The 14550-nt window shown below is 38.7% G+C and overlaps 1 protein-coding gene across 1 annotated transcript; it reads left to right on the top strand.

The window, feature by feature from the left end:
- The first annotated feature begins 5739 nt into the window (after window positions 1-5739).
- On the top strand, window positions 5740-7023 carry LOC149186232 (uncharacterized). Its single transcript, XM_089409265.1, has 4 exons — window positions 5740-5788; window positions 6169-6557; window positions 6635-6803; window positions 6911-7023. Exons 1-4 carry the CDS (start codon window positions 5740-5742, stop codon window positions 7021-7023), a joined length of 720 nt encoding a protein of 239 aa, XP_089265391.1.
- The last annotated feature ends 7527 nt before the right edge of the window (window positions 7024-14550 follow it).

Raw genomic sequence — 14550 nt, 5'->3', positions numbered from 1 at the left:
GTCCTGTTTGAGATGCGAATCCTTCACCTTCGCTGCTGCCTTCAATGGTCTGGTTCGGAAGTCTGTGGTAAGGGTTTTATGCTTTCATGGATTCTGTGAAGATATCCTCTTGGTTTTCAACTTCTGAGCTCCAATTTTGTGCAGGTGTTTGCAACCACGAGACTGTCACTCTTCCGAACTCAACCTGGCCTCGAGGTAAACTCTCGTGCTATGTTTTACCCTTCTCTGTCACCTGTTGTCGACACTTACAGGTTTTTGTGCATTTCAGCTTGTGGAATTGGTCTATGTCTCGGCAGTCTCCGTCGACCCTTGGGTAAGTCCGCAATTCTCTTCCACTCGCACCTTGCTATCTTTACTTCTCTCACTTTGATGTTTGTTCTGGTTGTAAAACGCACTAATCCATATTGTTGTTCTGTGCAGGTTGGCTAGGAGACCTGCTCACGAGGGTTTCAAGCTTGCAGTCTTCAACTTTCTCCAACCCTGGTACCCTTTGTGACCGGGTAGGGTTTACTCCTGTTCCAGCGTTTCTATAGTTTATACAATGTGGAATTAGCTGTAGTTTTCTATTGGTTAGATTCTGTAGGGTTAGCCGTGCCCCTTTGCTGGCGTTTACAATCTCAGGGTTTTGTTCCTTTGTGTCATTATATGACCTCCATGCAACAAGGTTTTGGACTTTATACTGTTACGGCGGTGCCGGATTTGATATATGATTCTGTGTTATTTGTCGAACTGTTGTTTATAAAGACTTATGAAATGCTCTATTAATGGAATCAGTGTGGTTTGAACTGTTACCTCTCTTTAATAGTCGTTGTATTTGATTTGTAAACGGCCGTGTTGCTCTTTGTGTTTGCTTGCGGGTTCTGTTCTGTTATGGCCGCAACCTGGGCTTACTACGATGCCTGTATCGTTCCTTTATTCTCGCAATACTTTGTATGCATATGCTGTAAACTTGATCGCCTTACGCTGCCTTGCCTGCGTATTAGTTCTGATAATATAGTTTATGGTTTTTGGCTCAATGCCTGTAATGCTCCAGAATTTCTAGTTACAGCATGATAACTTCGTTCTATATCAATTTATTTCTAAAATAACAAATGCTTTGTAATGCTCAGATGTACAATATGGAAGAGTAATTAACAGTAGTTTATATTCAGAAAAGAAAACAATATTTCTGTTACAGAGGGTTTTTTTGAAGTATTGTCTTGCTGCTTCTTCTTATTTCGTTCTGAGGTGAACCAAAAAAGTCCCTCTTACATTCGTCTTTTTCATTTTTAGCTACACTGAATATAACCGTCTAGAAACTAAATTTTATAACTGTTACCTGTTTCTTTAAACAATAAATTAACTAAACAGTTGTTGGTTACCTAAGCTAACAACCAGTAACTTAACTTGTTCTGAAAATAAATAAAAGAAAAGAAATGAACAATGATTAACAAAAGACAACAACCAGTTTTTCTTTTGATGACCTGTCCAACCACTCTTGAAGTCGTGTCCTGTTTCTTCGCGAGCCAGTCATCGATCTTCTGTCTCCTCGGAGCTGGATGCTCCTGCATCAGGCTCCCGGGGTGGCAAAAAGTCATGGCTCCGTTCCATGAGGTCGTCAACAGAATAGCCTGCTTTAGTTATCTGCGCTGCGTCGAGCCAAGAACTGTCCTCTATTGGACGGTTCCGCCACTTGACCAAATATCGCAGATACTCCTTCCTGCGCGTGCGTCTAGCTACCTGTGTATCCAGAATTCCTTCGATTTCAAGGGGTGGTGCCTTTGGTAATTGTCTTGTCCAAGAACCTTCCTCATAGCTGTCTTTCTGTGGCACTGTAGTTGCTGTATCGTTCTCTGAGTTGGCTACATAGGGAAACAGATCTGCCACGTTAAAAATGGGAGAAATTCCAATCTCGGGTGGCAACTGTATTTCGTAAGCGTTCGCAGAAAATTTGCGGATGATTTTGCAAGGGCCGATCTTCTTAAATTTTAGCTTGTTGTACTCCCGCTTCGGAAACCTCTCCTTACGTAAATACGCAAGGACTTCATCCCCAACGTTAAACTGAACTTCCCGACGCTTTGTGTCAGCTCGCTGCTTGTATTTCTGACTGCTGTCCTGTAATTTCAGCTTGACTTGTTCGTGTAAATTGCTCATTGCTTGAGCGAATTCTTCCCCATCCGCACTCCGTTTCTCAAGTTTCCCCAAATCCCGTAATTCATGCACTCCTCGCGGATGCATACCGTACAAAATCTGGAACGGACTGTAACCGGTGCTGCGGTTAGGTGAATCGTTGTACGCGAACTCTGCTTGAGCAAGTACACGGTCCCATGTCCGGGAATTTCCTCCTGTCAAACTGCGAAGTAAGTTCCCTAGGCTTCTGTTTACGACTTCCGTCTGACCATCAGTCTGCGGATGATAAGCAGAGCTGAACTGCAATTGTGTATTTAACTTTTTCCACAGAGTTCTCCAAAAGTGACCAGTAAACTTTACATCCCGATCAGAGATGATGGATTTCGGGAGTCCATGTAACCGAACGACTTCAGTAAAGAATAGGTGTGCAATGTAGGTAGCGTCGTTGGTTTTCCTGCAAGGTACAAAATGTGCCATTTTTGAGAATCGGTCAACTACAACCATGACTGAATCGAAGCCCCGCTGTGTCTTTGGTAAACCCAAAACGAAATCCATGCTCACTGAATCCCATGGTCGACTCGGAATCGGTAATGGCGAGTAAAGACCAGTGTTTTGACTATGACCCTTTGCTAGCTGACAAACTCTGCATCTGCTCATGTACCTCTGCACATCTCGCTGCAGTTTCGGCCAAAAATAAAAGTGCTGTACTTGAGCAACCGTCTTGTCGATACCAAAGTGTCCAGCCAGTCCTCCACTGTGCTTCTCCTGTATTATATTTTCCCGCATGGAACAGTTGGGTATACACAGTTGTCCTCCTTTAAACAGCAGTCCTTCCTGCAAATTATAATCTAGCCACATGCTATCATTCCTTAACAAAGGGTTTTGACAGGCTTCATATGCCTCCCCAAATTCGGTATCAGTTTGATACAACTCCTTCAAATGCTCAAAACCCAAAACTTGCATTGTGCTTTCCTGCAGAAGCAATGTTCTTCTGCTCAGTGCATCTGCCACCTTATTCGCTTGGCCACTAATGTGCTTTAATACGAATGTAAAATTCTGCAGATACTCCACCCAAGCTGCATGTTTGTGGTTCAATTTATGCTGTTGCATAATATACTGCAAGGCAGAATTATCTGTAAACAAAACAAACTCATCTCCCAGTAGATAATGCCGCCAATGCTTCAACGCTTGTATGATTGCATAAAATTCTTTGTCGTAGGTTGAGTACTTCTGCCTGCTCTCATTTAGCTTTTCACTGAAGAAAGCGACCGGTCTGTCCTCTTGACTGAGGACTGCTCCAATGGCTGTCCCACTGGCATCACAACGAACTTGAAAAAGTTTGTTGAAATCTGGCAGTCTCAATATTGGTCTTTCAGTAATCTTCTTCTTCAAAGTTTGAAAACTACTTTCTGCCGCTTCAGTCCAGTGAAAAGGCTGATTTGCCTTCTTGATCGTGTCCAACATAGGTGCGCAAATCTCGCTGAAATTTCTGATAAATTTCCTGTAAAAACTGGCTAGTCCATGGAAACTCCGGACTTCAAATAAACTCTTTGGTGACGGCCAGCTAACTATAGCTGCCACCTTTTCCGGATCCATTTTTAGTTCATTTTCTGCAATAACAAACCCCAAATACACTAGTTCTCGCTGAAAAAAGGTACACTTTTTCAGATTAATCAGCAGCTTGTTTTGCTGCAGCTTCCTCAACACACTCTGTAAATGCCTGAAATGATCCTCTTTAGTCCTGCTAAAAATCAAAATATCATCCAGGTAAACTATCACGAATTTCCCATTAAACTCTTTCAACACCTCATTCATCAAACGCATGAATGTGCTGGGAGCGTTACTCAATCCAAATGGCATCACCAGCCACTCATATAAGCCTTCGTTTGTCTTGAAAGCTGTCTTCCACTCATCGCCTTCTCGTATTCGAATCTGGTGATATCCACTCTTCAGATCAATTTTTGAGAAATAGGCTGCCCCACTCAAACAATCCATCATATCGTCCATCCTCGGTAGAGGAAACCTGTACCTGACAGTAATTTTGTTTATGGCTCTGGAGTCTGTGCACATTCGCCACTCTCCTCCCTTCTTTGGAGCCAAAACAGTCGGTACTGCACAAGGGCTCATACTCTCTCGAATCAACCCTTTATCAAGTAGTTCCTGAACCTGCTTCCTAATTTCCTCATGATCCTTGGGACTCATGCGGTAAGCAGCCTTATTTGGTAAGCTTGCACCTGGTATAAAGTCAATACAATGACTAATACCCCTCCTTGGTGGTAACTCATTTGGAAGATCATCCACCACTATGTCCCCAAATTCTTGCAGTAACTGCTGAACTTCCTCAGGCAAATCTGATAGCTGTGTGTGTAATACTACTGCCTTTGGTCTCCTTATGACAGCAAAATTGATTTCGCTGTCCTCAATCTGTTTCACGAACTCCTTTCCTCCCAACAACAATGCCTTCACTCCACTGGCTTCTGCTGTATTTTCCTCCTTGATGGGTACAAGTGTGTGCTTTATCCCATCTTTAACAAACTTGTAGCAATTCTTTTTCCCGTCATGAACTGCACCTCTATCGAACTGCCAAGGTCGTCCCAATAGTAAGTGACAAACATCCATTGGCATGACATCACAAAGGATCTTATCCTTGTACTTACCAATCTGAAATTCTACTTCACATTGTTCGTCAACTAACAGCTGATGTCCTTTCTGCAGCCATGACACTTTGTAGGGTGTAGGGTGCTTTAATTTCTTCAACCCCAACTTTTCTACCATCTCCACCACCACAAGGTTGTCTGTACTCCCACTATCAATAATCAATTTACAGCACTTGCCCCGCGACTTGCAGACAGTGCGGAACAAAGCTTTACGCTGATCTGGTTCTGCAATCTCCTTTGCTGGCTTCAACAACACTTTGTTCAACACCAAAGCTTCACCTGTCTCCGGTGCATTTTCTGCTTCCTGAGGTGTTGTCTCAGCATCCTCTGTCTGAACAACATAAGTTCCTCTTCCGCCTGCTGGTTCAGCTTCAGGACATTCATAAGACTTGTGCCCCCATTTGTGGCAGCGATAGCACTGGACAGCTCCTCTGCCCCGACCATTTCCTCGCCCTCGCTGAGGTGGTCGTCCTCCTCTCGTGCTATTGTCTTTTTCTGTCGCTCCAGCAGTTTTAGAACTGCTGCTTTCTTCACTGGGGCCTGTACCTCGGCCTCTTCCAAACACTTTACCCTTTCCCCTGCCAGTTCCACCTCCTCTCCTGGCATTCTGCTTCCGGTTAATCTTTTCTTCTGCCTTCAGTGCAAACTGATAGGCTTCTTCCATTGTCCGGGGTGAAAGGATACCAATTTCATCTAAGATTTCCCCCCTTAAGCCATTCACAAATCTGGCTGTTTTCTACGGGGTGTCCTCCACATATCCTGCTCGCAAATTTAACTTGTAGAACTCTTCTGTAAATTCTTTCACAGTCATTCCCCTCTGCTTCAAGTTCTGTACCTGCCTGTACAGCATAATCTGATAATCCTGTGGTAAGAATTTCTCTTTCAGTTTGGCCTCCATTCTAGACCATTTCTTTATAGGCTGTTTGTTAAGCCTCCTCCGTTCCGCCTGAATGCTGTCCCACCACAAGGACGCATGTCCTTTCAGCTTGGTGGCGGCGAACTTCACCTGCTTATCTTCGCTGGTTTCATCAAATTCAAAATACTTGTTGACTTCACTTAACCAATCCAACAACACGTCTGCGGACAGACTTCCGTCATAAGTCGACAACTCATGTTTTGGCTTATGACTTGACAGCAAGACCGACTTCAACAATCTAAATTCTGGTGTCACCCCCTCTAATTCCTCCTCTGGTTCAACTTCTTCTTCATCACTGTCATCTGCTGGGTTTCTTCTTCCCCCAGCTTCCACCACTGCCAATCTTTCACGCAAAACTCGAATCTCCTCTCGAAGTCCATCATCTACTACCCTCCGGACTACTCTTCCCCTTCCTCTTCCTCTTCCTCTTCCTCTTCCTCTTCCTTCACCTTCACCTTCTACCTGTTCCATTGGTTCTAACTCAAGAAACTAGCTCTGATACCACTTATGATGGCCCAGCCCTGGTGACGTGGACACAGCCACGTGACTCACCTCAGTCCCACGTGGTCACTTGTGCGCATACAAATATCTGCCCCCAATCCGAGGCGCATTTACAACAATTATCTGCCGGTTTTGGGTATGGTCACCGGCTCGTCCCGTTGAAAAGGCTTCCCGCCTATGTTAAACCCTTAAGGGTTATCCTCGGCTCATTTACACTCTGTCTTTCTACTGTTACACGCTCCGTGTTGTTGTGGCGATGCTCTCTGTGCGCTAACCCACCGAATCCTTTGCTCCGTCACTGGTTATGGTCCTGTTTGAGATGCGAATCCTTCACCTTCGCTGCTGCCTTCAATGGTCTGGTTCGGAAGTCTGTGGTAAGGGTTTTATGCTTTCATGGATTCTGTGAAGATATCCTCTTGGTTTTCAACTTCTGAGCTCCAATTTTGTGCAGGTGTTTGCAACCACGAGACTGTCACTCTTCCGAACTCAACCTGGCCTCGAGGTAAACTCTCGTGCTATGTTTTACCCTTCTCTGTCACCTGTTGTCGACACTTACAGGTTTTTGTGCATTTCAGCTTGTGGAACTGGTCTATGTCTCGGCAGTCTCCGTCGACCCTTGGGTAAGTCCGCAATTCTCTTCCACTCGCACCTTGCTGTCTTTACTTCTCTCACTTTGATGTTTGTTCTGGTTGTAAAACGCACTAATCCATATTGTTGTTCTGTGCAGGTTGGCTAGGAGACCTGCTCACGAGGGTTTCAAGCTTGCAGTCTTCAACTTTCTCCAACCCTGGTACCCTTTGTGACCGGGTAGGGTTTACTCCTGTTCCAGCGTTTCTATAGTTTATACAATGTGGAATTAGCTGTAGTTTTCTGTTGGTTAGATTTTGTAGGGTTAGCCATGCCCCTTTGCTGGCGTTTACAATCTCAGGGTTTCGTTCCTTTGTGTCATTATATGACCTCCATGCAACAAGGTTTTGGACTTTATACTGTTACGGCGGTGCCGGATTTGATATATGATTCTGTGTTATTTGTCGAACTGTTGTTTATAAAGACTTATGAAATGCTCTATTAATGGAATCAGTGTGGTTTGAACTGTTACCTCTCTTTAATAGTCGTTGTATTTGATTTGTAAACGGCCGTGTTGCTCTTTGTGTTTGCTTGCGGGTTCTGTTCTGTTATGGCCGCAACCTGGGCTTACTACGATGCCTGTATCGTTCCTTTATTCTCGCAATACTTTGTATGCATATGCTGTAAACTTGATCGCCTTACGCTGCCTTGCCTGCGTATTAGTTTTGATAATATAGTTTATGGTTTTTGGCTCAATGCCTGTAATGCTCCAGAATTTCTAGTTACAGCATGATAACTTTGTTCTATATCAATTTATTTCTAAAATAACAAATGCTTTGTAATGCTCAGATGTACAATATGGAAGAGTAATTAACAGTAGTTTATATTCAGAAAAGAAAACAATATTTCTGTTACAGAGGGTTTTTTTGAAGTATTGTCTTGCTGCTTCTTCTTATTTCGTTCTGAGGTGAACCAAAAAAGTCCCTCTTACATTCGTCTTTTTCATTTTTAGCTACACTGAATATAACCGTCTAGAAACTAAATTCTATAACTGTTACCTGTTTCTTTAAACAATAAATTAACTAAACAGTTGTTGGTTACCTAAGCTAACAACCAGTAACTTAACTTGTTCTGAAAATAAATAAAAGAAAAGAAATGAACAATGATTAACAAAAGACAACAACCAGTTTTTCTTTTGATGACCTGTCCAACCACTCTTGAAGTCGTGTCCTGTTTCTTCGCGAGCCAGTCATCGATCTTCTGTCTCCTCGGAGCTGGATGCTCTTGCATCAATAATCAAACTAGCAATGTGTTCAAGGGTTTTCTAGTGCCAAAAACCACTAATATGATTTATGCAACACTGTTAAATAATTGGTTCTGTATGTCTTACAAACAGGATTAAAAGAACAAAAACAAGTAAACAAAAACCGATAATCATGAAACTACTACAAAATCAAGTCTCCTCATTCTTTTTTGATTTAATTGTTGTCTTGGATTGTCTTGTGATTTGTTAGGATAGCTAATTTTAACAAAATCACTCCATTGAGTTAGCTAGGGCTCAATGCTTGTGATTCCAAAACATTTATCAATATCATTATTAATTTGTTTTTCATTACAACTTTTAAATCTGCAATTTTAACAAATTGCACTTTTCAAAAACCAATTCTGTAAAATTTGATAAACCTCTAGTTGTGAGCAAGATGCTATCCATATCTCTTCCCACTCCCTCACTTCTACAACATTTGTTTCCTTGTCCCTGAGATCAAGCTTTGTCAACAGTCCAAATGTCCTATCACCCGTAGGATCAACTTCCCGGGCCAGTTTTATAGCATAAGATGTTGCATTATCTTGGTTTGCAGGAGAAATTGCCAATATAAGACAATTGGGCTTATCAACATAGTTGCGAAACATATTTTCAATATCACCAACGATACTTTCTGGCTATCCCTCTACGACAACCTTTGTCAAACCAGGCAGATCAACAACATTGGGAGAATATATGCTAAGATGAATCGTTGTCGTCCTAAAGAAGGAAAAGACGATCTACAAGTGGAATTGATGACTGAAACAGGATTTTCGTGGCCGTTAAGACGAGTGCTCAAGATGTTCGGAGTGCCCACACGCCCTCCTGTACCTCGAAAAGGAGGAGATGAATATCTAGACTAATCGACTCTAGCGAAAGAAATTTTACCATGTCTCGTACACACACAGTGCCTAGTGTTTTGACTTTGCGTTCATGTCACTGCGAGGCTGCAGGCAACAGAGCGATTCTACTCGACTCTACTCAGCACCGGACACGTATATACATTGTCCGCAGAGATCTCACACAACAAACTTAATAAACAATCACACGAAAAATAAAACTCAAAAAAAACACTCTCACGCACTGTCACAGAATAGAATTTCGAATCTCTTCTATTTTTCTGGGCTCTCCCTTTAAGGGAGTCAAGCTCATATGGGTTTCTATAAACCTATATCATGTTGAAAAGCATAAGAGCAGTCATGGTGGACAGGTTATATAAAATAGTTAGTATATTTCCCAATTCAAATCACACCAATACATTACACATTTATGGTGATTGTGAGATCTAACTAACTCCAAATATAAATAAAAAATTTGAGATATTCTCTCAATATCCACTTATAAATCTACAACTAATTCTAAATTTACATAAAAACAATTCTAAAAACAATTCTTCCCACAATTACGCGGAAGCGCTAGAAATCCATAAAAATATAGGCCAATCTAATCGCCCTCTCGCTCATAATGGAATTGAATTTGAATTTGTACCAAGTCAATAGACTCAACACCCAACGTTTGGAGCAGGTGACACTCTAGAGTATTACTTCAAACCAAACTAATTAGGGTGTTCTTTCAAACTAGCTCGGCATCACTAGCTTTGACATGGTCCACGGTTGAGACTTGACTTTTTACACACATCTCGGAAATCTATCTTTGTCATTCAATTTTTCGATGAATTTGTCTTCGCTTGCAACTTGGAAGATCATTCCACTGATTGTTGGACAACACAGCGTTCGTCAGGCCGCGACCGCCGCCTTCAACGCAATATAATTATAGCTTTTTGTAATGTGGTCTTTGACAGCGAGGACGTCTTCAACGATAAATATTATAATGTGGTTTCAGTTTCTAAATTAAAAAGATTACATTACCGTTTTGTTTACATATGTTTTAACATCATTTAAAATTCCATTGCGTTTCTCTATCCTATAATCTTCGCACGGTAAAATCCTTCTGTGCAATGTGGGTGCTTTATTCTTATGGCATAATGATTGTGATTGTGTTTTAAGTTTACCATGACCATATTGATGTTTGTATTGCAATAACATTTTTGTTTGGAGTGGTGGTGATTTTAAGATCAATTACTATATATATATATATGAAATCATTGTGTATAAATTTTTTATATAACTATTTTTAATATATTTTATGAGATTACATAAATTGAATATTTAATTATGGCATAGATAAAAAAATATATAAAATTTTATTTATAAATTATTATAGAAAGTATTTCTTTTATATATATATATATATATATATAGGTATATATAAGTATAGTTGAATTTATAGCCTATTTTTTTTTTGAAATTTACTATAATTTTAAACTTTTGTTGTTTTCTAAAATACATTTTTAAATATATGCAACCTGAAAAACCTTTTTGAAACTAAAATTATATAGATTAAACAACTTAAGCCGAAGGTTGAAAAGCCCTTTTGACACTAGAATTATATAGATTAAACAACTTAAACTGCAGGTTTAAAAATCTTTGATTAAAATTGACCAAAAAAATTCATCTATAAATTAGACTACAATATATATATATGTGACTACACTATATACACTTAAAGTTAACGACATGTCTCATTTTTAAATTTCAATTTCAAATATAAATATTTAATATAAATAAATATTAATATTATATTAATATTTAAATAAAAGCTCCTATAATTACTAATATTAATAAAAATGGTAAAGTTGATTTTATATTTTCATTTCTTATAAAGTTCGTATGATTCAGAACATAGTTATAAAGTTCGTATGATTCAGAACATAGTTTTCAATGGTTGAAAGTATCTTTGACAAGAAATTCACCCTATAGTTAATATTATACTATATTATTATCATGGACAGTATTGACTTTGACCACTGAAAAGGCTCCCTTGAATATTATAATAATGAGTCATATGACCATATACTTTATCTTACTTGTAACTCATATTAATATATACTTTATCCTATTATTTAATATAAATAAATAAAAATATTATATTAATATTTAAATAAAAGCTCCTATAATTACTGATATTAATAAAAATGGTAAAGTTGATTTTATATTTTCATTTCTTATAAAGTTCGTATGATTCAGAGCATAGTTTTCAATGGTTGAAAGTATCTTTGACAATGAAATTCACCCTGTAGTTAATATTATACTATATTATTATCATGGACAGTATTGACTTTGACCACTGAAAAGGCTCCCTCGAATATTATAATAATGAGTCATATGACTATATACTTTATCTTACTTGTAAGTCATATTAATATATACTTTATCCTATTCTATTATGTAATTTAAAGTTAATTATTTATAGATAATTTATATATTGATATTAATCGAAGGTTTTTAAATTACGAAAGAACAATATATTTTATATGAATGGATATTTATGTATTTTTATTGAATTAAAAACAAATTTAATTACAAAATTTCATAAAATTTTATTAAAATTTTATTAAATTATTTTATAAAAGGTTATTAACCGATTATTTAAATTTTAGAAAATACACATATTAAGTCTAAAACGTTGAATTTATATACCCTTGAATTTATTTTTACATATTCCACATATATCTTATTTCATTTACTTTATAATGGATTTTAAAATTATGATCGTTAATGCAATACTATATATCATTTAATAGTCTTTACTTTTAATTGATGTAGTTGACTTAATATATTATTTCAATGTATATAATTTATCATATTAGTATAGGCTATCCAGTTGATCATATTTAATAGAGCTAACTATATGATCTAACCTATCATTTAATAGTCTTTACTTTTAATTGATGTAGTTGACTTAATATATTATTTTCAATGTATATAATTTATCATATTAGTATAGGCTATCTAGTTGATCATATTTAATAGAGCTAACTATATGATCTAACCTATCATGCTAAATGTATTTTTTTTATAGAAAGTTTTTACTTCAAACTTGGTCACACTAAATCAAAGGATTTTGGATGACCATTTCTCATTTTCATTTGGTTTTAATTTTGTTTTTCGTTGTTACTTCAGATTATTATTTATTTGTTCATGTTTTAATGCTTCTCCATTTATCAATGAGTTATTGAAAATTTAATTTATTTTCCCTGGTTAAAGAGACTTAGCATTCTTCCACTCAACGACCCTTACCTTATTATTGCATAAACACTTGCTTCCTTGCATTTATGTTAACATAGTTCGTTGATATTTTCTAACAACCAAACACAATTAAAAAAATTAACGATCATGAGAACTTCGTTTCTGGATCCTGATATTTTTTCTAGGGGGGATAAGTGACTGGTTCCGCACAGGGTTCTAGGGTTTATCTAAGAGAGTGATAGAGGGTAACAACTACCCATGGAGGCACAGGGAGGAGGGAGCTCCACTCCCTCCTACAGTAATGTGGTTTCAAAAAAAGGAAGATGAGGGAATAATAACAAACCTCCACAACCCTTGGAGGTCAAGACAAAAAACACTGAAACTCAGAAGGCGAAAGGCAACAAAACCCATGCAGATCAAGAGGCCCACGACGAAGATCGACAGGAGGAGAAAGTAGAAGACAAAGGTCAGGGAATAGAGAAAAGAGCCAAGATGGGGCCCTGTAAACCCAAGACCATAACTAAACCTCGGGTTATTCTGAATGATCCAACTCTGCAAGCGCACAGGGATCACATGGAAAACTATGCCATCATATGCAAATTTATGGGAATCTAGCCATCAGAGAAAGCGTTGTACACCTGGATAAAATACAACTGGAAACCAAAGGGGGAGTTAAACATACATCTTGGATCCAAAGGTTTTTTTATAATGGTGTTCACGAACATGGAAGATAGAGACAAGATTTTTGAAGGGGGACCATACTTCTTTGCAGCTGCTGGTCTCTATATGCAGCCATGGATGATGAACTTCGTGCCAGAAAAAGAAATATTCACTTCGCTACCGGTATGGATTAGACTCTACTCCTTACCTTTAGATTAATGAATGCCAGAGTCTTTAAAAGCTATAGGCAATAAATTAGGTTATTTCTTAAAAATTTCTGAGGCAACTCTACGGGGAAAATATACCTCCTATGCCCATATATGTGTGGAGATGGACATATCAGGAACCCTTCCAGATGAGGTCATTCTAGAAGTCTATGACGAGGAATGGGTTCAAACAATTGACTATGAACATATCCCATTCAAATGTCACAAATGTAATGAGCATGGGCACCTATGTAGAGATTGTCCTCTTAATAGAAGGGAGGAAAACCTAAACACCGGCAAAGGGAAAGACCAGATAGGTTTCACCAAAGCAGGAGGAAAAGGAAAAGGAGGGGGAAGGAATACACAAAAGAACCCTATTACGAATGATAACAAAAGAAAAGTCACAACAGTTTTGATATCTTAGGAGAAAAAGAAGTAGATGGAGGTGGTCAAGAGAGTACAGAGAATCAGTCAACAAGGGGGAAAGGAAAAGAGACCAGCATGGAGTTCACTCAAGATCAGAATGAACACACGACAAACCCTTTGAGTACCATGGAAATAGAAAAAGACCAGGAAATGACTCAAAGTGAAAGTGGTACAGAGGACCAAGACTTACAGGAGATCCTGGAAAGGGAGAACCTAGAGATGGAAAAGTTTCTAGAACAAGGAGGAAACCTAGGAATAAACTTCATCCCTCAGGAGGATGTGGACAAGGTACAACAGATATTCCTTAACAAGTCACATCAAGCAACTGCAGGAGTCAAAAGAGGACATGATAACTAGGAAAATAAAGGGACTTCCTCAATAGGATTAATAACAGGAAAACTAACAAAAAATCTAGGCAAAAGGAGGGGAAGAAAAAGATAGAAAGAATTACTGCTATACTGTGGCAAACTCATGATTGACTCAGGAAGGATGAAAGACCTTTCCAATTACTCCTTTAAAACCCCACCTCAATGAAAATCACAACATGGAACATTAGAGGACTAGGGAGCAGAAGAAAACAGAGGAATCTAGGTAACATGATCAGAGAGGAAAAACCTGACATAGTATTCATACAGGAAACAAAATGCTCCGTGGAGAAGATCCGTGAAAAACATAGCAAATGGTTAAATAGATATGAATACCTTGAAGTTAAGGAAAATAAATCCGTTGGTGGCATTCTTACTCTATGGGATCGACAAAAATTTAGTGTGATTGATGCGGAGGCATCAAGACATCACCTTTCTCTGATTTTCCAACTGGTGGGAGACAAACAATGTTACATGATCACCAATGTCTATGGTCTGCAGCCAATGGAGGACAAAATTCGACTCCTCACAACACTGGAGGACATGAAGAAGAGATACCCAGCTCTACCTTGGATTCTTGGAGGTGATTTTAACATGACAAAATCACTTATGGAGAAGAAAGGAGGAACTAGAACACTTGGTAGAGATTCAATTTCCTTCCAGAACTTCATCACCAATATGAAATTGGTTGATATGGAAACAAGCAATGGAATCTTCACTTGGAATAACAAAAGAGGGGGCCCTACCCAAGT

Source organism: Pinus tabuliformis, chromosome 3_1 (assembly GCF_031772625.1).
Source record: "Pinus tabuliformis cultivar Carrire ecotype Pingquan chromosome 3_1, CPIR1, whole genome shotgun sequence".
NCBI lineage: Eukaryota > Viridiplantae > Streptophyta > Pinopsida > Pinales > Pinaceae > Pinus > Pinus tabuliformis.
Note: the sequence above shows the minus strand (reverse complement) of the source record. Positions and strands in the feature narration are given on the sequence as shown.